This window comes from Chiloscyllium plagiosum, unplaced genomic scaffold, assembly GCF_037043375.1.
Source record: "Chiloscyllium plagiosum isolate Xiang-an unplaced genomic scaffold, Cpla_swu_hap1 HiC_scaffold_16, whole genome shotgun sequence".
In the NCBI taxonomy this organism is placed as follows: Eukaryota; Metazoa; Chordata; class Chondrichthyes; order Orectolobiformes; family Hemiscylliidae; genus Chiloscyllium; species Chiloscyllium plagiosum.
The window spans coordinates 17428929-17453494 of record NW_028270154.1 but is presented as its reverse complement, the minus strand read 5'-3'; the positions used below and the strand labels follow the sequence as shown (position 1 = coordinate 17453494).

The window sequence follows — 24566 nt, the reverse complement described above, 5'->3', positions numbered from 1 at the left end:
AGAAAACAAACAAAAATCATTGCAGAGAAGCAGTATAAATGTGTTGCTGTACCAAAGTTCTCATGGACTGTAACAAAAGCCTTCTTCAAGATGTTAATGGATCTACAGTGTCTTGCTAAAATTTTCCAGCCTTGCAGGTTTTCTTCCTTATCCAGAAAGTTCAGAAATTATTACTTTTCCAATATTCCACAATTCCAAACTTAACAGCAGTACTGGAACATGACCCCAATACAGCAATGCATCAAGACGATGGATTCCCATTGCCAACTTACAAGACTTGCTCAGTACATGTTTAATGGCTTCTGCAAGGTTGAGACAGGTCGTAATCAAGGGGCAGCAGCCAATGTTCTGGCAAAATGAAATCACACCAGAGCAATGAATGACCTTTGGAATTGAAAGCTAGTCTTGGTAATACAACCACTGATTGTTTTTTAAAAAACACAATCAGCTTGACTAACAGAAAGGAAATCTTCCCTCTCTTGAGTCGGCCGACTCATGATTACCAATCCACAACAATGAGATTGGCTTTTAACTGCCCTTTGAAATGGATGAGCAAGTCACTCAATTCAAGGGTAATTAGGAACAGGCAAAAACTAAAGTTAATATAAAGAAAAAGAAAATGAAAACTTACAATAAACTAACAGGTAGCTATAAATATATCAGAGTAAAATATGGCCAAGTAGTTTTCATGTCTTGATTGTAGTGTACGTGCTCCTGCCCAAAACGTCAATTTTCCTGCTCCTTGGATGCTGCCTGAGCTGCTGTTGTTTTCCAGCACCACTCTAGTCTTGACTGTAGTGTGCAGGAGTTTGTGCAAAGTGAAACCTACCTATATAAGGTGTCAATTTGGAATCACTACAGTTCCAAGTGATTTTGTGAGTTGGAGAAAGGCTGAAAGGGGGCAGTATCTGGTTTGGTTCAGACGTTGATTATACATTGTGGAGATGTAGGTTCAGAATAGGATTGTTGTAATGGATAACGTGCACAGCAAGTGGCACCCAGGTGAAATAGCGTATGAGGACTTTCAAAAATTGAGCCTCCCTGACAGGCATTGTTCCTGTTTGGGACACTAAGGGTACAGATTGTAAGAAGGATAGTCAGAATATGGAGCACTGCACATTGAACCTGGAGGTTACCCAAAGGTGGCAGGAAGAGGGAAAGTATAACATTATGGTTGTCGGTGGTTCTGTAACTAGGTGATTCGAGAACTAGGGATACAGATATCAAGAATCTCATGCAGTATGGGGGAGACGATGGCCTAATGGTATTATCACTGGACTATTAACCTCGAAATCCAGGTAATGTTCTGGGGACCTGGGTTTGAATTGCACTGTGGTGGAATTTGAGTTCAATAAAAATTAATCTGGGATGAAGAGGCTAATGGTGACTACAAATCCATTGTCAATTGTTGAAAAAAACCCATCTGGTTCTCCAATGTTCTTCAGAGAAGGAAATCTGCCATCCTTACCTTGTCTGGTCTACATGTGATTCTGCCTGTGACAACCATGGCATGATTGACTGTTACCTGCCCTCTGGGCAATTAGGAATGGCTAATAAATAGTGGCCTAACCAGTGATGTCCTCATCCCATGAATCAGTAAAAGAAATGTGGCCTACCTGACGCTAGGTTAAGGGATATGACCATGTCAACACATGAATAGGAGGCGAATGGAGGGATAGAATCCGTGCATGGACAATAAGTAGCGGCTCTAAATAAGGATTAGGAATAGGCACATGATTGGTGGGCTGAAGGGTGTCTGTGCTGCATCGAATTTTATTGTATGGTATCGTGTTGGGTGTAGAACTGTCTTGAAAAGATATTGCGAAGTGTAGAGGTGGGTGCAGCAGGAACTGTAGACAAAATTGAAGATTTCCAGGGAATAGGAGATAAAAATCTCAAAATTTTATAATCCCTGGATTAATACCAGCGCTATATGCAAGTTGGTATGAAGAAAATATAGCAGAGAGATAAAAATAGGTTGAAGGGGAAAGAAAGATTTCATTTCATGGGATGCTGACTCCGTGGAATGGGGTCTACCTGAACCAGGCCCTGGCTGAAACAGTTAATAGAGACATAAGAACTTCAAACTTACAAGTAGAGGGGAGTACGCTATTGGAATAGGTCACTTTAAGAATGGTTCAAAAGCAAACAAAGGGTAAGATTTGGAGTGATAGGTAGAAACTGAGTGGTCGGCAAAGCAGGTAAAGAAAATCTTAAATGATTGAACCAGGAGAGAGAAACAAGAAATATGAATAAATTGCATCCAGTTAGCTCAACTGGACTTCTTGGGGTAAAAAAAAACAAGGGCTAAAATTATATTTAAACATACATATATATGAATTAGAAGCAGAAGGATGCCATTAAACCCTCAACCCTAATCCTCCATTCAATAACATCATAGGCTGACCTGATCCTCAAATCACATTCCCACCACTCCTGGGAATTTTTCAACCCTTTGTTTAACAAATGCAATATGCCTCTGCCTTAAAAATATTCAAGAACTCTGCTTTCCAGGAAGAGAGTTCCAATCTTAGAACCTTTTAAGAGAAAAGATTTCATATTGTGTTTGCTTAAGTGGTTGACCCCTGATTTTTGAATAGAGACCCCTAGTTCAAGATTTTTCCATAAAAGGAAAGACTTTTTCCATTTTTTTTGTCATATTCATTCAGGAGCTTGAGAAATTGATGGTGAGCTATCTTCTGGAATTGTTGCAGTCCACGTGGTGCAGGTACCTCCAGCAATGGGTTTAGGGAGGGAGTTCTAGGATTTTGACCCAGCAATAGTGAAGGAGTGGTGATATATTTCAAAGTCAGGATGGCGAGTGGCTTGGAGAGGGACATGGAGATGGTAGTGTTCCCATTGTATCTCCTGCTGTTATCCTCTAGATGGTAGTGGTTGTGAGTTTGGAAGATGCTGTCAAAAAAGGTTTGTGAATCTTGGCAGTACATCTTGAATGCACTGATGCTATTCCACATCAGTGGTGGAAGATGTGAATGTTTGTGAATCTTGTGCCAATCAAACAGACTGCTTTATTCTGGATAGTATCAAATGTTTTGAGTGTTGTTCAAGCTACACTCAACCAGGCACATGAGAAGTATTCGATCGCACTGGTAACTTATGTTTTATAGATGGTAGATATGAATTGGGAATCGGGAGATGAGTTATTCATTGCAGGATTCCTGGCCTTTGGCCTGCTCTTATAGCCATAGCATTTATTTGACTAGTCCAGTTTTACTTCTAGGAGCAAATTATTGAAGGTGCTGGAATCTGTGCTGAAAACAACAAATGCTGGAGATCACAATGGGTCAGGCAGCATTCATAAAGAAAGGACGAGTAATGTTTTGAGTCTATTTCTGCTCAATGGTAAATTCTAGGATGTTGGTAGGGCGGGAGGTAGGGAGAGTCACTGGTAATTCCATTAAATGTGAAAGGCACATGGTTAGACTCTTTCTTATTAGATATGGTCAAAGTCTGTGTAACACAAATATTATTTGTTGCTTGTCAACCCAAGCCTAGATGTTGCCCAGGTCTTGCTGCATTTGGACAGGAGCTGCTTCAGTATCTGAGAAGTCATGAATTGTGTAATTGTTAGAATATAGAACATAGAACAATACAGCGCAGAACAGGCCCTTCAGCCCTCAATGTTGCACCGACCTGTGAACTATTCTCAGCTCGTCCCCCTACACTATCCCAAAATCATCCATGTGCTTATCTAAGGATCGTTTTGGTCTCCCTAATGTGGCTGAGTTGACTACCTTAGCAGGTAGGGCATTCCAAACTCTTACCACTCTCTGCGTAAAGAACTTGCCTCTGACAACTGTCTTAAATCTATTACCCCTCAATTTGTAGCTATGCCCTCTCGTACAAGCTGATGTCATCATCCTAGGAAAGAGTCTTTCTCTGTCTACCCTGCCTAATCCTCTGATCATCTTGTAAGTGATGATGTAGCAGCTGAAGATAGTTGGACCTTAGGCACTGCTCTTAGGAATGATGTCCTGGAGTTGACAAGGCAGACTGCAATCAGTGGGGAATTTATCTCCTGAGTCCCACTGAGTATCAGTTTGCTGGAGCACCTTGATAACTATAGATGGTAAAAATGCTGCCTTGAAGTCAAGGACAGTTAGTATCAGCTTGGCTCTGGAAATCAACTTCTTTGTCCATCTTTGGTGAGAGGCACTCATGAGATCAGGAGCTGAGTGGCCCTGATGAAATGCAAACTGTGTGTCAGATTATGCTAAGCAAGTGCCATTTGATAGCACCATTGATGTCCAGTTTTCATCATTGTACTGATGATAGAGAGTGGACTGATAAGGTGGTTAACTGCTAGGTCGGTTTTGTTCTGCTTTCTGAGTACAGGACATACCTGGGCAGTTATCCATGTTGTCAGATAGATACTAATGTTGTAGCTGTAATGGAGCAGCTTGTCTCAGGGCTAGGCAGGTTTTGGAACACAAGTCTTCATGTCTATTGTCAGGGCTGATAGTCTTTGCAGTATCCAGTGAATAACTCATTCAACAAATCAATACAGACATGATGGGCTGAATGGTCTTCCATGCTTTAACATTTTACTCTATTATGCTTGACATTTTTTTTGACAGTTGTTGGCCAATCACCTAAATTTTAACCAATGATGGTACATATGATAAATATTACACATACAAGCTAACAAATATGCTATACCAACTGAGACCTGGTGTGGCCTTTCCCCTGAGTTTCCCTGCATTTGCTGTGACAATGTGAAATAGCAGTCACAAGCTATCACTGAACTTTGTGGAAACTAGGAGCTGCAAATCCGTCCCCGTTCGGGGTGTTCTGTGGATAAAGACAGTGCAATGGCAGACTGAGTAACCAGCAGGGTGCAGCAGAGAGCTCACAGGGGAGTGCATGGTGGATATATCGAAACAGATGCCAATACCAGTGATAACCTTGGAAATGCTGCGAGAGCAGGAACTTCAGTCAACAAAATTAGGAACTACTCTGCATCAGAAAGTCCTTGGTTTCCCCAGAGTAAGCATTTTTCTTAAGAGGAAACAGAGAGCGCAAACAGGGTTACAATGTCTATGACAAATGAAAACACTTTATAACTGCAAATGCCATTCTCTGTTCCATACAATAACATCATTTTTGCCTTTAGTACATAAAAATCAGATTCAGATGTGCATATTAATTGTGACAACTGTATAAAGCAAGTGCGAATTCAGTATCTTTAATAACAAAATGATCTCTCTGTACATACTGATGTTGTTTGGTTACTGTAACTATGACAGCCATGCTTCTTCTGGGATTACAGAGATCCTACAGGACATTAGAACAAATGAAGATAGAATTTTAAAGGTAAGCTCAGTTTCTACTGTCTGTAAGTAACAACTTGCTTCTGCTTAAAATTTACCAAAGTTTATGACAGATTTATTTTCATGATTTATTTTATTGTTTTCACCCTTATTCTCCCAGTGTTGTAAAGCTGGGGGCAAGTAACTGAAGCCAGGCTGAATATGTTGTCCACAGACTTTCACATTTTTAGTCCAGTGCCAACTAGTAGAAAGTATGCGACTGCATGTCCCTCCTTCCTTGTTGTGGGGGAGTATCTGGTTTTCACTTCACATCTCTCCATAGATCTACAGTTCAGACCAGCAACTCCGCCTATGGACACCTCTTAAGCAGGAAACTTGCTTATCACAGTGACACTGCTCTTTGGAAGTCCAACCCAGCTTTTGTCTGCTCCTTCTGTTTTGTGGCGAGGTTTGAGAAGTGGCTTTAATATCTGTTGAACTTAAAAATCCATTCACTGTCTTTTGGAAGAAGTAAATGCACATAAATTTCATTTCTTTCAGGCTTTGCCCAGGAATATGGATACGCCAAAGATAAACCTGGTAAGGTATCTAATTTTGCTAGCAGAGATATTAAGTATTTACTTGTAGCAATATTGAGGAGGATTTTCCAGTAGACTTCAGAAAACCGAATTCATAATCAAATGGAGGCTCTGAGCCTGTACTTGATGGCAGTGAGATTAGCAAATGTCCTGATGGTGGCCTTGTTATTAGCCACCAGTATACTTGCCATGTTTAGTGAGCTCCTGGCTGGTATTGAGCCTGGACAGACTCACTGGAAGAGGTAGGTACTGTTGAAGCATGGAGGTCCCTTCAGAGGCATCACTGTAAATAAAAAGTTCAGAGCAGAACATCCAATAGGCCCTTAGAATGGATGGGACACCCAACTCGTGAAATTCTCTGGACTGCAGATCTTTCCAGTCTATGGCGCCCTCCTTCAGGGATGGAGTCTCCAGATACAATTGCATTTCAGCCTCCCAGAATAAGCTGGTAATCTCCACACTTGGTGAGGGGCTGCTCCATTGCTGGTAAAGGCAAGGCCTAAAACCTATTTCTATCATAATTGTCTGTCCACCCCAGCTTTTGAAAGGACAGTGATCTTCTTCCTGTGCTGCATGAGAACGTCCCCCTGTAACAGAAATGTGATGATGAATCATTCCAAAGCGGACTCCCTCCACTTCTCTCCTCCTCGATTCCCACCACTATGGGGCCAGGAAAATTTATCCCCAACGGCTTTATAACATACAAAACTTTGAAAAATCTGCATTGATTCTATTTTCTTAACTGTCCTGAGAAGGTTGTTGAGAGCTGTGCTTTTTCTTATGCCACCACAGCATGGAGCACTTGCTTTGACTGGAAAGTGGCAACCATAACAGGAGAACCAGTAACCAAAGAATGCCATTTTAAAATAAACATCAAAACACTAGAAGGGAGAGTAAGAACAATGATTTGCATTAGCAGTTAGCATGCACTGCCCAAATGGATGGTATGACCTAACCTATTAGTAACTTTCAAAATGCAATTGGATCAAAACTTTAGAAAAGAAGATTTTTCAGATGAAACTTTCCAATTGGGAAAGAGAGCGTTGAACTTTCAGAGAACTAGTGCAAATACAGCTGGCTGTCCACGTGTGCTGAACGATTCAGGGGGGTTGATGAAACAACCATGACATGCAGAATCAAGGTTATAGTCAGCCAACAATTCACGAAAGAATTAAATTTAAACTCTTTATTGAATCTGAAGACCAGTTTGAAGAGGTGATTTATTGCATGTTAGTCCAATACTGTACATGTTAGCACTCATGTCCTACAACATTAAGTTCTGACAACAGCAATTTACAATCTTTATCGACTCAAAGGTGGGTAATTGGGTTAGCAATTCATCTGCCACATCTGTCGCATCATCTGTCATTCAAACTGCTCATCTTTCCAGGTTCATTCTGGAACACACAGATAACCACGGGCTTGTGTTCTCTATGGAAAACAATCTTCTTAAAATGCTTCTGCTTTATCATGTTTCCAATCACCCCCAATAACCAGTACAAGGAGCCGTGGACTGCTTTGTTACTAAGTGATCTGATCAGCCACTTTTTTCCCTTCCATAGCCCACCAACCTAAACGTCTCTAAAGTTCCCATGTGGCTTTGCCATGAATTGACATCTTCCTCTGGGTCCTCTCTAATCTTACCTCAATCTCAGTCAGAGTTCTCCTGATCAATGTGACATAGCTCCTGCTCCTCAGTCATATTCCCATGGAATTATTCACTGCCCAAGGTTCCCTCCTGATCTGCACGTGACCCAATATAGTTAATGGTGCTATTCAGTCTGGTGGTTGCCCCTCTCTTATTTAAATTTGTTTTCATCAGCAATTGTGTCAAAAGATAAGATCATAAAGTAAGTAGGCCATTTCACCCATCAATTCTACTTTGCCATTAAATGAGATCACTGTTGACCTGACAATCCTCAATTTTGTAACATTTCCTAACACCATCCCTGACTCAGCTCAGCTGTTGCTGACACGCTCATCTATACCTTAGTCACCTCCATGTGCAACTATTCCCACAGACTCCTGGCAGGTCCCTCATGTTCCATCCTCCGTAGCCTTGAGACCAGCTCAACACTGCATTTCTTGACTTAATTTGCTCCAATTCACAAATTTACAATTAGACTTCAGATCCGTGTTTCCAAATTATGGCCTCACCCCTTCCTCTCTGTGTGAACTTCTGCATCCCCACAACCCTCCGAGGTGCATGGAACATAGAACATAGAACAGTACAACAGAGTACAGGCCCTTCAGCCCTCAATGTTGTGCAGCTCTTTTATCCTACTCTAAGATCAGACTCACATACGTACCCTTCATTGTACTAACTCCTATGAGCCTATCGAAGAATCCCTTAAATGTCCTTAATGTACCTGACTGCACTACCACTGCTGGCAATGCATTCCACGTACCGACCCCTCTCTGAGTAAAGCACCTATCTCTGACATCTCCCCAAAACCTTCCCCCAGTTATCTTAAAATTGTGCTCCCTCATGACAGACATTTCTGCCAAAGGAAAAGGTCTCTGGCTATCCACTCTATCTATACCTCTCAATGTCTTGTACACCTCTATCAAGTCACCTCACATCACCCCTGGCTCCCTCAACCTTCCTTCATAAGACATGCCCTCCAGTCCAGGCAGCATGCTAGTAAACCTCCTCTGCACCCTCTCTAAATCTTTCACATATTTTCTATAATGAGGAGACCAGAACTGAACACAATACTCCATAGACACTCCCCTTTTGAGCATCAGCAGTTTCAATTGCTCTATTAGTGAGGGCTCAGCCAAGCTGTTGGTTGCCTGAGCCCTCACCGTGTTTTTTCCTCCAAAAAGCGGCAGGGACAGGCCATTTTGTGCAATCCTTGCATGGGATTTTGTACACTACATTAGACAACGGAACGAGGACATGCCGCAACCCGAAGGACTAGCCACACTACCATACATCAAGAACATCTCTGAACTGACAGCCAGACTATTGCGACCACTAGACTTATAACAGCACACAAACCAGCAGCCACACTCAGACAACAACTCACCAGAACGAAGGACCCGATACCCAGCATGAGCAAAACTAATGTAGTGTACAAAATCCCATGCAAGGATTGCACAAAACACTATATAGGACAAACAGGAAGACAGCTAACAATCCGCATCCACAAACATCAACTAGCCACGAAACGACACGACCAGCTATCCTTAGTAGCCACACACATAGACGACAAGCAACATGAATTCGACTGGGACAACACTACCATTATAGGGCAAGCGAAACAAAGAACAGCCAGGGAATTCCTAGAAGCATGGCACTCATCCACAAACTCCATCAACAAACACATCGACCTGGACCCAATATACCGGCCACTACAGCGGACAGCTGAAACTGACAACCGGAAGCGGCAGGGACAGGCCATTATAAATGCCGGAGGAAACACCACAGAAGCGCTTCACAGGAGGCTCCCAAGCACTGAGGATGTCACCTAGACAGGGGACGAAACGTTTGCAACAAAAACTTCCAGCTCGGCGAACAGAACCACAGCAACGAGCACCCGAGCTACAAATCTTCTCACAAACTTTGAACTGAGTTTGTAAATAGCAATGGGGTAGGTTGGAGTGTGTGTGAGAGATTGTGAAAATATGTGATGGTGTTTCCCAACGTATCCACAGATGTATGAGGTTACAGGTGAAGCCTTGGAATCTGTCCACACTTGGCCTAATTAAAATGCCCAAATGGGTAATTATTGACCATTTTCCACTTTGGATGACCCTACTCCCTCGTCTCCAAAGTCAATCCCTCATGACCACTTTTTCTCCTCACAAATATCTCCACCAAGACTACTCTCCTTCTCTTCCATCCCCTCTTCACATCTTCAGACTTCATTCCTCTCCACCCTGATAAGTTCTTAGTGTGCTTTTCAACAGAAACAAATTCAAGGTGAGCAAAAAGCTTTTTCACACAGCAGGTAATTAGGGTCTGGATTGCACAGCCTGGAGGTGTGATGGTGAGATATTCAACCGGGTCATTCAAGAGGACATTAAGTGATTATTTGAACAGAAATAATGCACAGGATTACGCTGAAAAGGCAGGAGAATGTCCTTTCGTTTTGATGATTATTCAGAGTGTAGGTGCAGACATGATAGGCCAACTGGCCTGTTTCTGAATTGTAACAATTCCACCCCCACCATCCCCGCACTCCAGGACATTGGTTAATCCACTTTTGGAATATTGTGTGCCCTTTTGGTGTCCTTCCTATTGTAAAGATGTTGTGAAACTTGAAAGGGTTCAGAAAAGATTTACAAGGACGTTGCCAGGGTTGGAGGATTTGAGCTATAGGGAGAGGTTGAATAGGTTGGGGCTGTTTTTCCTGGAGCGTCAAAGGCTAAGGGGTGACCTTAGAGAGGTTTATAAAATCATGAGGGGCATGGATAGGATAAATAGACAAAGTCTCTTCCCTTGGGTGGGGGATTCTGGATTAGTGGTGCTGGAAGAGCACAGCTGTTCAAGCAGCATCCGAGGAGCAGTAAAATCGATGTTTCGGGCAAAAGCCCTCCATCAGGAATAAAGGCAGAGAGCCTGAAGGGTGGAGAGATAAGCTAGACGAGGGTGGGGGTGGGGAGAAAGTAGCATAGAGTACAAAAGGTGAGTAGGGGAGGGGATGAAGGTGATAGGTCAGGGAGGAGGGTGAAGTGGATAGGTGGAAAAGAAGATAGGCAGATAGGACAAGTCATGGGGACAGTGCTGAGCTGGAAGTTTGAAACTAGAGTGAGGTGGGGGAAGGGGAAATGAGGAAACTGTTGAAGTCCACATTGATGCCCTGGGGTTGAAGTGTTCCGAGGCGGAAGATGAGGCGTTCTTCCTCCAGGCGTCTGGTAGTGAGGGAGCGGCGGTGAAGGAGGCCCAGGACCTCCATGTCCTCGGCAGAGTGGGAGGGGGAGTTGAAATGTTGGGCCACAGGGCAGTGTGGTTGATTGGTGCGGGTGTCCCGGAGATGTTCCCTTAAAGCGCTCTGCTAGGGGGCGTCCAGTCTCCCCAATGTAGAGGAGACCGCATCGGGAGCAACGGATACAATAAATGATATTGGTGGATGTGCAGGTAAAACTTTGATGGATGTGGAAGGTTCCTTTAGGGCCTTGAATGGAGGTGAGGGAGGAGGTGTGGGCGCAGGCTTTACAATTCCTGCGGTGGCAGGGGAAGGTGCCAGGATGGGAGGGTGGGTTGTAGGGGGGGCGTGGACCTGACCAGGTAGTCACGGAGGGAACGGTCTTTGCGGAAGGCGGACAGGGGTGGGGAGGGAAATATATCCCTGGTGGTGGGGTCTTTTTTGGAGGTGGCGGAAATGTCGGCAGATGATTTGGTTTATGCGAAGGTTGGTAGGGTGGAAGGTGAGCGCCAGGGGCGTTCTGTCCTTGCTACGGTTGGAGGGGTGGGGTCTGAGGGCAGAGGTGCGGGATGTGGACGAGATGCATTGGAGGGCATCTTTAACCACGTGGGAAGGGAAATTGCAGTCTCTAAAGAAGGAGGCCATCTGATGTGTTCTGTGGTGGAACTGGTCCTCCTGGGAGCAGATACGGTGGAGGTGGAAGAATTCGGAATGCGGGATGGCATTTTTGCAAGAGGTAGGGTGGGAAGAGGTGTAATCCCACCCTACCTCTTGCAAAAATGCCATCCTGTATTCTCAATTCCTCCGCCTCCGCTATATCTGCTCCCAGGAGAACCAGTTCCACCACAGAACACACCAAATGGCCTCCTTCTTTAGAGACTGCAATTTCCCTTCCCACGTGGTTAAAGATGCCCTCTCATCCACATCCTGCACCTCCGCCCTCAGACCTCACCCCTCCAACCATAACACCCCTGGTGCTCACCTTCCACCCTACCAACCTTCGCATAAACCAAATCATCCGCCGACATTTCCGTCACCTCCAAAAAGACTCCACCACCAGGGATATATTTCCCTCCCCACCCCTTTCCGCCTTCCGCAAAGACCGTTCCCACCGTGACTACCTGGTCAGGTCCACGCCCCCCCTACAACCCACCCTCCCATCCTGGCACCTTCCCCTGCCACCACAGGAATTGTAAAACCTGCGGCCACACCTCCTCCCTCACATCCATCCAAGGCCCTAAAGGAGCCTTCCACATCCATCAAAGTTTTACCTGCACATCCACCAATATCATTTATTGTATCCGTTGCTCCCGATGTGGTCTCCTCTACATTGGGGAGACTGGACGCCTCCTAGCAGAGCACTTTAAGGGAACATCTCCGGGACACCCGCACCAATCAACCACACCGCCCTGTGGCCCAACATTTCAACTCCCCCTCCCACTCTGCCGAGGACATGGAGGTCCTGGGCCTCCTTCACCGCTGCTTCCTCACCACCAGACGCCTGGAGGAAGAACGCCTCATCTTCCGCCTCAGCACACTTCAACCCCAGGGCATCAATGTGGACTTCAACAGTTTCCTCATTTCCCCTTCCCCCACCTCACTCTAGTTCCAAACTTCCAGCTCAGCACAGTCCCCATGACTTGTCCTACCTGCCTATCTTCTTTTCCACCTATCCACTCCACCTCCTCCCTGACCTATCACCTTCATCCCCTCCCCCACTCTCCTTTTGTACTCTATGCTACTTTCTCCCCACCCCCACCCTCCTCTAGCTTATCTCTTCACCCTTCAGGCTCACTGCCTTTATTCCTTTTGCCCGAAACGTCGATTTCGAAGCTCCTTGGAAGCTGCCTGAACTGCTGTGCTCTTCCAGCACCACTAATCCAGAATCTGGTTTCCAGCATCTGCAGTCATTTTTTTTCCTTGGGTGGGGGAGTCCAGAATTAGAGGGCATATGTTTAGGGTGTGAGGGAAAAGATATAAAAGAGACCTAAGGGACAACGTTTTCAGTGGTACGTGTATAGAATGAGCTGCCAGAGGAAATGGTGGAGGCTAGTACAATTGCAACATTTAAAAGGCATCTGATGAGTATGTGAGTAGGAAGGGTTTGGAGGGATATGGGCTGGATGCTGGCAGGTGGGACTAGATTGGGTTGGGATATCTGGTCTGCATGGACTGAAGGGTTTGTTTCCGTGCTGTACATCTCTATGAGTCTATGACTCTATGACTTTGAACCTGAGAACTGCTCATAGCCCCACTCCTGTACATGGCTCCATCTTATATTGCTATGGCTGCAGAGGTATCAACCAAACAGATTAGCCAGCAAATGTCTGAGGCTAGATTGCTTCCTCAGCGAGGAGCTGAAACCTGACTCCAGCCAAACAACTTGAGATGTTAAAAAGAGTCACTGGGGCTCAGCAGAAATGCATTCCCCGCCAGCAAGTGGTGCGGTTGTAAATCCATTCATCTGGAAAATCTCACCCATTGTCTGGCTCCGTGTCAAATTTTGCTTTAATACACTCCATTAGATACTAGCTGCCATCCTGAAAAAGACTCTCTTATCCCCACTCTCTGCTTTCTGCCAGTCAGCCAATCCTCCATCCATGCTACTACCTTGCTCCTCACACCATGGGCTCTTATTTTATTCAGTAGCTTCCTGTGTGACACCTTGTCAAAGGCCTTCTGGAAATCCAAGTATATCATTTCTATTGGCTGTCCTGTGTCGAACTTGCTCATTACCTCCTCAAAGAATTCTAACAGATTTGTCAGGCATAGCGTCCCCTTGACGGAGAAGTGCTGACTCAGTGCTATTTTACCATGCACTTCCAAGTACTCCCCAGTCTCATCCTTAAACAAATGAAGTCACATGTAGGCCAGACCACGTAAGGATGATGTTAGCAAATCAGATGGATTTTTACAACAATTGACTTAGTTATATGATCAACAGTAGGCTAGCTTTTTATTGAACTTTGATTTCACTACCTTCTGTGGTCAGCTTTGAGCCCATGCTCCTTGAACATTAGGTTGGATTAATAGTCCAGGGCTGTCTCACAGACTTGTCAAGTGACAGTCTGACATAGTCATACTCATGGACAGAATCTTCCAAACTCACAGCCACTTCTATCTAGAAGGACAAATGCAGCAGATACATAGGAATACCACTACCTCCCTTCTAAGCCACTCACCATTTGGCATGCAAATATATCACTGTTTCTTCACTGCGCTGGGTCAAAATTCTGGAATTCTTCCCCAATGGCATTGTGGGTCAACCCACAGCAATTGGACTGCAGCAATTTAAGAAAGCAGCTCACCACCATCTTCTCAAGGGCAACAAGAGATGGGGCAATAAATGCTGCTCCAGCCAGTGATGCCCACATCCCATGAATGAATTAAAAAACAATTACCACAACACCACCACCTCAAGAATACCTAGTCTTTGCCAAAACATTAATGACTCATTCTCCAAAGCTGTATGTTCTAAATTTTTTTTTTTGTCCTTCTTAAAGTGATCCTTTTTGATCAAGTTCTTGGTTTCTCGCTTGCCTTTAGCCTAGTCTTCATTTACTAATAATGTCGCAATGTGATTTTCTATGTTAACCATAAATACAATGTATATACAACAATACTTTGCATTTACTTTGCACCTCCTGTGCTTTAAAGTTTCCAAAATCAGGAGGCTGTGGAGGGACTTGGACAGATTAGGATAGTGAGCAAAGAAATGGCAAATGGAACACAATGGGGGAAGTATGAGTTTATGCACTTCTGTCAGAAGAATAGTGGTGTAAACGATTTTCTAAATGGGGAAAAGATTTGGAAGCATAAAGGAACTTGGGAGTCCTAGTTCAGGATTCCCTGAAGGTTCAGTTGCCAATTTAACAAGGCAAGTGCAATGTCACCATTCAAGAGAGCCACTTTGGATTGATAATTTATCTCTTCTCAACAACTATTAATGTTCCTTTTGCCTTTTGTTCTACAACAATGACGATCTCTAATCTCCCTCACTCTTTACCCTATCCCAAACCTTCTTTCTGATCTACTCACACCTTTATTCCTCTCACCTTTTTCAATAGCACAAAACTTATAACAGCACCGCCTTCATTTCGGAAAAAGAGATTCAGAATGTTAGCTCAGTTTCTCCATCCATGGAAGCTGACAGACCTGCTGAGGTTCTCCAGTAATTTGTCTTATTTTAGATTTTTAGCATTTGCAGTATTTTGATTTTGCATTTGTCGTATATGTTGTATGAGCCACAATTGCTGTAGATACTTGAACGTATAAGTAATTCTACCTGTGAGACCCAGGGAGGAGAGGCACTGGAGACAAGTGTTTCAGCTGACTGTACTGTGGGAAGACAATTCAGAACATTGCAACAGCCACAAGAATGTTGTTTGTGAGTTTAATTCATACAATTTTGATGCTGTGATTGGTGCAGAAGGGATTATGGGAACTATTATACGAAAATGGCATTCACTTACAACCCTTGTTCCTTATAAGAGATTCTCATCAATACATGTGAAATATAAAGCAAACTTCCATATTGAAAGTACAGCATGCTAACACCATCTCTAATTTATTTTCTCCATTAGGACAATGGATGTAGAAATGAAATTATTGATAAATTCCATGAAGGGCTGAGGAAAGTCAATATGACTGCTAACAGTCAGGGTGAACTTCGAGTAATAATGGAACGTATCCTGTCAAACTTAGAAAGGGAAAAGGAGAACATGGTACGTTTCACTTATATTTGCATTTTAGAATTGCCTATAAAGTTTTGAACAAATACTCGACTAATGACATTTTTCAAATATATTTTAGTTGATAAGAGTAGATTGCCAACATCCTGAAGTGGCAAGAGTGACATCAAGAGAATTCCTGGAAAAGTTCATCAATCTCTTGCAAGGCATTAACAGAAATAGCCGCAGCAGAAGCCATATTAGTACGAAATAACGCTAGGGGTCAAACTGAAAATTATTTGCTTCAGCATGTGGTAAATAAATACATAATATATAAGTGAGTGTGTATATGTGTGTATGTGTGTATCTTTTTTTATATATATACATACACACATACATATATTTATATAGTACATTATAAATATATATGTGCTTAAAGCTATGCACATTCCAACCAATATAGTCAGTAAAGTATTTGTTTCAAATCAAGACAAAAATACACATATTTTCCAAATGATTGGCAAGATTAATTGAATGCCTTTTTATCTTCTCTTTTTAAAGAAATCTATGAATGTGATTGTATTTATTTATTTATTTTGTTTTTATTTTGTCACTGACCTTACTGTGACTCTTGTTGTAGGAAGTCACCAATGGTTTATGTTGTAAACATTAATGTGAAAAAATATTTATGCTGTGCATAGTAATAGATGTTACTATTGTTCATATTTATATCTGAATAAATTATTTTTTTGCCTAATTTCTGTTTTATGTAGCCATCACTTTATATGGGATATTGCAAAGACTTTGTTATTATGTTTATATAATTGTGTTAGAGTTCAAAAGCTGATTGTGGTATTGGTAAAATCACTAGACATGGCAGTGAAAGGATCCCAGTAACTCTAGAATTGAAATCAAGCCTCAGTAATGGTGACAGTGAAATTATTGTCAATTGTAGTAAAAAGCCATTTGGTTCACTGATGCCCAGAATAGAAGGAGATCTGCCATTCTTACCCAGTCTAGCCTAGAAGTGACTCCAGACCTGTATCAATGTGGTTAACTCTTAATTGCCCTCTGAAATTGGAATTCTCTCCCTCTTGGCGTATTGAGTCTACTTAAGCACATTGATTGGAGTCGTTCAAGACGGCAGCTCACCACTACCTTTTCAAGGCATGGACAATAAATGCTGGCCAGTCAATAATGCCCATGTCCCACAAGTGAATATGAGAAATAGGGCCTAGCAAGCATCTCAGTCCACGAGGAATTGCGGATGAGTAAGAAATGGTGGTGTGAGTAAAAGAAAAAAATGCACCTGTGGATTTCGTAGGGACTATCAGAGGTAAATTGCCAGCTTAGTCCAATGGTATTACTTTGACTCTGATGATTATGGTTTAAAAGCACAAATCAGACTCTCTGCTTGTAAATCTACTCTTATTTTTCAATGAGAAAAGTAGAAAATAAAATACCAGTTTGACTTCATTGAGTACCTTTCGTGACCCTCGGATTCCTCAAAGTTCTGCTGTGCAGCCAGTTTTTTGAAGGATAGCTGCTGCTGAAATATAGGAAATACAATTGCTTGAGGTACCATCTCTTAGTTGAGAACTTAAACGGAAAAGGTTATTCAGATTGGTGAAAACACTGCTGTGGCACTATCTAAATAAGAACATAGAAATATCTTGGACAACATCCATCCCTCTTCCACTACGTGGTTGTGGAACCTGGTTGTGTGCACATCTGCAAATGGTGAGAAAGACATGATGGATTAAACTTAACATGAAACAGGGTTAGATCAGGATGACAATATGGGATGCATGCCAAATCTGTTGCATCTGGGAGCTTGTTGAGTACAATGAAGTTCTAGACAATCTTATCTTTAGTAGGTGTTCACAGCTTGAATAAATTCAGCTCAGAGCTGAGAGCTGGAATCTAAGATGCAGCAATGGCAGCGCCTCAGACAAAGGGGGAATTACCTGGGAATTTTGACAGGTTAAGGAACTGTATGGTTCTGCTCAGTGATCGTGTGATGACAACTCAGGCACGTAAGGGAATTGCAGAGAGAGTAGTGAAGGAACTTCAGTTTTTGCCATTGTTCAACATGTATAAAATGTCTGCTACTAGTGTGGATGAGAACAAAGATTGGAAGGTCATTAAGTAAATGGGCTATGGCACTATGACAGAGGAGCTGAATCAAGTGGGTGTGTGTGAAAAGGAATGTGGTAACCATAGAGTACAGTATAAATGTGTATAATGAGGATAGATACCATTCAATTCAGCTGCAACTGTAGTGCGATATTGTGTGTTGTTTCTCCCCAGGCCAGTTTTAAAGCCATTTCCTCATGGTTTGGAGAAGAATATAGAAAAAGTGGGAAATGATCCACTTGTGGTCTATATAAGAACTAATGGCATAGATAAAACCAGGATTGAGGTTTTCCTGGTGATTTAAGAAGCTAAACTACAAACTAAAAAGGTTTCAATTTATCATCTCTGAATTATTGCCTGAGGCAAGTACAAATAGGCATTGTGACAAACAGCTTAGATGTTTAATTGTGTAGTTGGAGAGGCTGCCTTTCAACTGTTAGGGCATGCACACCAGGGCTGGAAAAGAGTTTGTTTTCATTTTGGAACGGACTATAGCTAAATTGGATTAAGGGCAGTGCCTTGGAAGTTGAATAAGGAGATTGATAACAAGGAGGAGGATGTGTTCAGGTAAAAGTAAATGTAAATGTCTGAAGAGAAAAATTAAAGTGAGTTTGGAAAAATTAAGTTGATTGAAGGAACAGAAATTTTAAGACCAGTAACAGCATTCACAACTTAGGCTATATCAGGGGTAAATAGCAAAACCTCAGAATTGAAGGCACTATTTCTGAGTACAGGAAGTGTCTGTGACCAAATAAATGAATTAATAGTACAGATAGAGATATGGGCTTGACATAGTCACCACTACAGAGGAGTATTTGCAGTTGGTCAAGATTGGAATCTAAATATTCAAGTAGACATGACTTTTAGAAAAAAATGGGTAAAAACAATGACTGCAGATGCTGGAAACCAGAGTTTAGATTAGAGTGGTGCTGGAAAAGCACAGCGGTTCAGGCAGCATCTGAGGAGCAGTAAAATCGATGTTTCGGGCAAAAGCCTTTCATCAGGAATACAGGCAGAGGGCCTGAAGGGTGGGGAGATAAATGAGAGGAGGGTGGGGGTGGGGAGAAAGTAGAATAGAGTACAATAGGTGAGTGGGGGAGGGGATGAAGGTGATAGGTCGGGGGAGGTGGAGTGGATAGGTGGAAAGGAAGATAGGCAGGTAAGACAAGTCATGGGGACAATGCTGAGCTGGAGGTTTGGAGCTGGGGTGAGGTGGGGGAAGGGGAAATGAGGAAACTGTTGAAGTCCACATTGATGCCCTGGGGTTGAAGTGTTCCGAGACGGAAGATGAGGCGTTCTTCCTCCAGGCGTCGGGTGGTGAGGGAGCGGTGGTGAAGGAGGCCCAGGACCTCCATGTCCTCGGCAGAGTGGGAGGGGGATTGAAATGTTGGGCCACAGGGCGGTGTGGTTGACTGGTGCGGGTGTCTTGGAGATGTTCCCTAAAGCGCTCTGCTAGGAGGCATCCAGTCTCCCCAATGTAGAGGAGACTGCATCGGGAGCAACGGATACAATAAATGATATTGGTGGATGTGCAGGTAAAACTTTGATGGATGTGGAAGGCTCCTTTGGGGGTTGGATGGAGGTGAGGGAGGAGGTGTGGGCGCAGGTTTTACAATTCCTGCGGTGGCAGGGGAAGGTGCCAGGATGGGAGGGTGAGTTGTAGGGGGGCGTGGACCTGACCAAGTAGTCACGAAGGGAACGGTCTTTGCGAAGGCGGAAAGGGGTGGGGAGGGAAATATATCCCTGGTGGTGGGGTCCATTTGGAGGTGGCGGAAATGTCGGCGGATGATATCCAGTCCCCCTACACCTCCATCCGCCCTGACCAGGGCCTCCAAGCCCTCCGTTTCTTCCTCTCCCAACATCCCCAACAGTACCCTTTCACCGACACTCTCATTCGTTTGGCCGAATTGGTCCTCACCCTTAACAGTTTTTCCTTCAAATCCTCCCACTTCCTCCAGACCAAAGGGGTAGCCATGGGCACCAGTGTGGGCCCCAGCTATGCCTGTCTCTTTGTTGGCTACGTAGAACAGTCCATCTTCCGTAATTACACCGGCACCACTCCCCACCTCTTCCTTCGCTACATTGATGACTGCATTGGCGCCACCTCGTGCTCCCACGAGGAGGTTGAGCAATTCATCAACTTCACCAACACATTCCGCCCTGACATTAAATTTACCTGGACCATCCCTGACACCTCCCTCCCCTTCCTGGACTTCTCCATCTCCATTAATGATGACCGACTTGACACCGACATTTTTTACAAACCCACCGACTCCCACAGCTACCTGGATTACACCTCTTCCCATCCTACCTCCTGCAAAAATGCCATCCCGTATCCCCAATTCCTCTGCCTCCACTGTATCTGCTCCCAGGAGGACCAGTTCCACCACAGAACACACCAGATGGCCTCCTTCTTTAGAGACCGCAATTTCCCTTCCCATGTGGTTAAAGATGCCCTCCAATGCATCTCGTCCACATCCCGCATCTCTGCCCTCAGACCCCACCCCTCCAACCGTAACAAGGACGGAACACCCCTGGTGCTCACCTTCCACCCTACCAACCTTCGCATAAGCCAAATCATTCGCCGACATTTCCGCCACCTCCAAACGGACCCCACCACCCCTTCCCACCTTCTGCAAAGAACGTTCCCTTCGTGACTACCTGGTCAGGTCCACGCCTCCCAACAACCCACCCTCCTGTCCTGGCACCTTACCCTGCCACTGCAGGAACTGCAAAACCTGCACCCACACCTCCTCCCTCACCTCCATTCAAGCCCCAAAGGAGCTTTCCACATCCATCAATGTTTTACCTGCACATCTACCAATATCATTTATTGTATCCATTGCTCCCGATGCGGTCTCCTCTACATTGGGGAGACTGGACTCCTCCTCCGCAGATGGCTTTAGGGAACATCTCTGGGACACCCGCACCAATCAACCACACTGCCCTGTGGCCCAACATTTCAACTCCCCCTCCCACTCAGCTGAGGACATGGAGGTCCTGGGCCTCATTCACTGCCGCTCCCTCACCACCCGACGCCTGGAGGAAGAACGCCTCATCTTCTGCCTCGGAACACTTCAACCCCAGGGCATCAATGTGGACTTCACCAGTTTCCTCATTTCCCCTTCCCCCACCTCACCTCAGGTCCAAACTTCCAGCTCAGCATTGTCCCCATGACTTGTCTTACCTGCCTATCTTCCTTTCCACCTATCCACTCCACCCTCCTCCCTGACCTATTACCTTAATCCCCTCCCCCACTCACCTATTGTACTCCATGCTACTTTCTCCCCACCCCCACCCTCCTCTCATTTATCTTTCCACACTTCAGGCACTCTGCCTGTATTCCTGACGAAGGGCTTTTGCCCGAAACGTCGATTTTACTGCTCCTCGGATGCTGCCTGAACTGCTGTGCTTTTCCAGCACCACTCTAATCTAAACTTTTGGGAAAATGACAAAGTGGAGAAGGAGATGGATAGCCCTGATAATAAAGTATGGGGCGAAGTAACAAAATTATGTTTAGCCCAGAAAATCAAGATATAATAGTAGAATAGATGGAGCTAAGGAATAATAAAGAGCAAATAAAACGTATGCCCTTTCAGATTTCTAAAATGTGTACTCAAGATAGATTATTTGAACAATATGTTGAGGCACCAGCTATGTAATGGGTTATTTCAGATGAAATATTGTATGATCAGACATAAAATAATTGATAATGATTATAAATTATAATTTAATTATAATTAATTTAATTTAATAATAATTAGAATGACAAATTAGAAATAATTAGTTATCTGTTTAGTTAAAGATCCTATTTGGAAGAGTGGTCATAATATGATAGTTGATTCCATATTATATTTGATAGTGATGTAGTTAAGTCTGAAACAAGATTCAGAAATTTAAACACTTTCAATTACAGAGGTATGAGATGTGATTTAGCTAAAGTAGATTGAGACATTAGATTTAAAAGTAGATTGGTAGATAAGGAATATATAATTTGTCAGTGAATGATTATACTTCACAATGATGAACATTCATTTAAGGGGAAAAAAAACCTCCACTGGCAACGGTGCCCAACTATGGCTAACTGGACACATTAAGATAGAATTACACAATGAGGACATGTCTACAATTTTGCAGCTAAGTAATAAGCCTGACATTTGAGCAGATAATAAAAGTTAAGAACTAAAGTAAAAAAAAGGATAAGAAAGGATCAGATAGAATAAGAAAGTAAATAGACTGTGATCGCAGACTAGTGAAACTATAACCTTTACACGTATTAAGAAATAGAGATTCACAATAATCTTGACAAATGACTTTGTGTCTGTCTGCGTGGCAGAAGAGACAAGGAGAAAAATTGAATTTTTGGAAAACAGCTTCTAAATTAATTATTGTCTATAAGCATACATATGAATCAACATATTTTGGATTTTAAGAAAACATATGATATTAGGGATCTGTGTTTTGATATCAGCTGCATAAATCTGTCTCACTGGTTTATTTAAGAAAAGCCCAAGTGTAGCATATTGAATTCTGCTGTTGATAAGAGTTGTTAGGAAGATGCAAAGGAATCTAGACCTATTAATTGAATTTGAAGGCTCAATATAAAGAATAATGTGGGGAAGTATGAAATCATTCACTTTTGTGAAAAGATTGAAAAAGCATAATAATTCTTAAAAAGTGAGAGATTCATACGTTGGTGTTGAGAGATTTGCCCACAGCTCACAGGAAGTTAACTCATGGGTTCAGCAGCAGTTCAAGTGACAACTCCTTTATTGAAAGGATTTTAAGCATGCAATGAAGGAAGTCCTTTATAATTAAATAAGGCTTTGGTGACAATACCCCAGGAGTATTATGTGCACTTACAGATCCCTTCCTAAGAGTTCAACCTGAGGGTCGTCACGCGTCAGGTGAGGTTGAGAAGGAGGAACATTCACTGTGACCTCAGCTGGAAAGGGAATTGAATCTGCATTGTCGGTATCTGTCTGCATTGCAAATCAGCCATCCAGTCAACTGCAGTTATATAGGGCGTTGGTAAGACCACACGTGGAGTATTGTGTGCAGTTTTTGCTTTCCAACAGAAGGTAAAATATGTTTTTGATAGAGAGGGTGCAACAAATGTCACTAGGCTGATACCTTTACCTGCTGCGCTTTTCCAGCAACACATTTTCAGCTCTGATCTCCAGCATCTGCAGTCCTCACTTTCTCCACCAGGAATGGAAGGTCAGTTGAAAGAGGAGAGATTGGTTAAATTGGGCCTGTATTGAGTAGAGTTTAGAAGGATGAGAGGGGATCTGATTGAGGTATATAAGATTCAAACAGAGCTGACAGATGCTGGGAGGATATTTCCCCTGTGGTTGGGGAGCCTAGAAGCAGGAGACAAAATGATATGGAGACTCATGATATGGAGTAGGGCATTTGGGACTAAGGTGAGGAAACATTTCTTCAACCAGATGGTGGTCAAACAGTGGAGTTAGTAATCACAGAAGGCTGTGGAGGCTGGGTCACTGAGCTTATTCAAGAAAGATAGACTTTTATATATTAAAATAACCAAGGGATATGGAGAAATAGCAGAAATATAGCATTGAAATACAAGAACAATCATGATCATATTGAATATTGAAGCAGGCTCAAAGGGCTGAATGGCCTACTCCTGCTCTTAGTTTCTAAGTTTCCAAATCTTAAAGTGGGTGCAATGAATATTCACTAGATGGATTCTTTTTCTATTCTGTCAGGAGAAATTGAGCAGGGGGGTGGGTGGGCGTGGGGTCTGGCATGGCTACACACCAAGTATGTCCTCAGAATGGTTCTTGAGCTCAAAATTTGTAGAAGCTTTTATGGATCTCCTTTTAGTTTTGAGTGTTTCAATTAAAAACATACTGCACAGCTTTCTGCTTTAGATGGGACAAAAGACTGGTTAGTCAGTTAATACAGAAAGTTACATAAGTAAAATGTGATAAGATTCTTAGCTAAAACTGAGATACAAAAATCTAATGTTGGTAAGCATAAAACTTGCATATAAAAATAAAAATTAGATAAGTTTCTACAACTGTTGCAGGCTGGCTTAAAATGAAAGTTCTCTTTTCAATGTGAAGGAGCTAAATTTGTGGTCAGAATCAGCAGCTGTGATGTCTCTGTTGGCAAATGTACTCACAACTGGACCGAACAGACCAGGTCCTGGGAGTGGGGTAAGACTTCCTGTGTTTCACTTTTGTGCCAATTTAGATTATGGCTTTTGGTAATCTGGTTCAGACCAGCAGTCCTGGAAAAGCCTATCTGTTCTGAAGTGACTACTTCAAGATATTACTCTCATATTCTCTTCATAAAATGTTTGCTCACACATAGACTTTTGCACAGTTCAAAGCTTAAAATGGCTGCTACCCAAAACTGTCAAATTGCGATTTGTTATTGAGTGAGTCTATGCCTGGTGCACAGGTTCATCCATTGTCATTTAGTCAAGGCAATTAAATTGTTAACTGTCGCACATCTTGGATGGTTTCCATTTCATTAAGCATTTGAGAGCTATTTACACACCCAGAGAAAACATTTTCAAGGATTTATTTTCTAACTTTAAGAATGTTTATTGAATTTCAAAAGGCCTCTTGTGGTTTATTTTTGAGGCTGACCTGCTCCCAGCAACAGCTGAACCTACAAGTAAAGTCATCTGACACTTGAAACCATTTTATAAGATTCACAATATCCACTTTATCCGGACAGCCTATCTGTTTGTTTTCCATCACTGATCTATAACTGTGGATCATAGCCTCAGAAGAGTCTGATTTTGATTGTGGGTAAATTGCTTGAGGTGATTATAAAAGATAGGATTTATGGACATTTAGAGAGGTAAAAATTGATTAGGGATAGTTAGCATGGTTTTGTGTGAGGAAAATTGTGTCTCACAAACTTGATTGAGCTTTTTGAATAAGTTACCAAAAAGATTGATGATAGCAGAGAAGTAGACATTGTTTATTTGTATTTTAGTAAAGACTTTGACAAGGTTCCGCATGATAGACTAGTTAG

At 42.9% G+C, this 24566-nt stretch overlaps 1 protein-coding gene across 1 annotated transcript; it reads left to right on the top strand.

Annotated features, from left to right (window-relative positions):
* The first annotated feature begins 5201 nt into the window (after positions 1 to 5201).
* On the top strand, positions 5202 to 16154 carry LOC148147492 (uncharacterized). Its single transcript, XM_087995037.1, has 4 exons — positions 5202 to 5334; positions 5832 to 5870; positions 15327 to 15467; positions 15556 to 16154. The coding sequence occupies exons 1-4, from the start codon at positions 5218 to 5220 to the stop codon at positions 15685 to 15687; spliced, it is 429 nt and encodes a 142-aa protein (XP_087851163.1). The 5' UTR covers positions 5202 to 5217; the 3' UTR covers positions 15688 to 16154.
* Positions 16155 to 24566: the final 8412 nt, after the last annotated feature.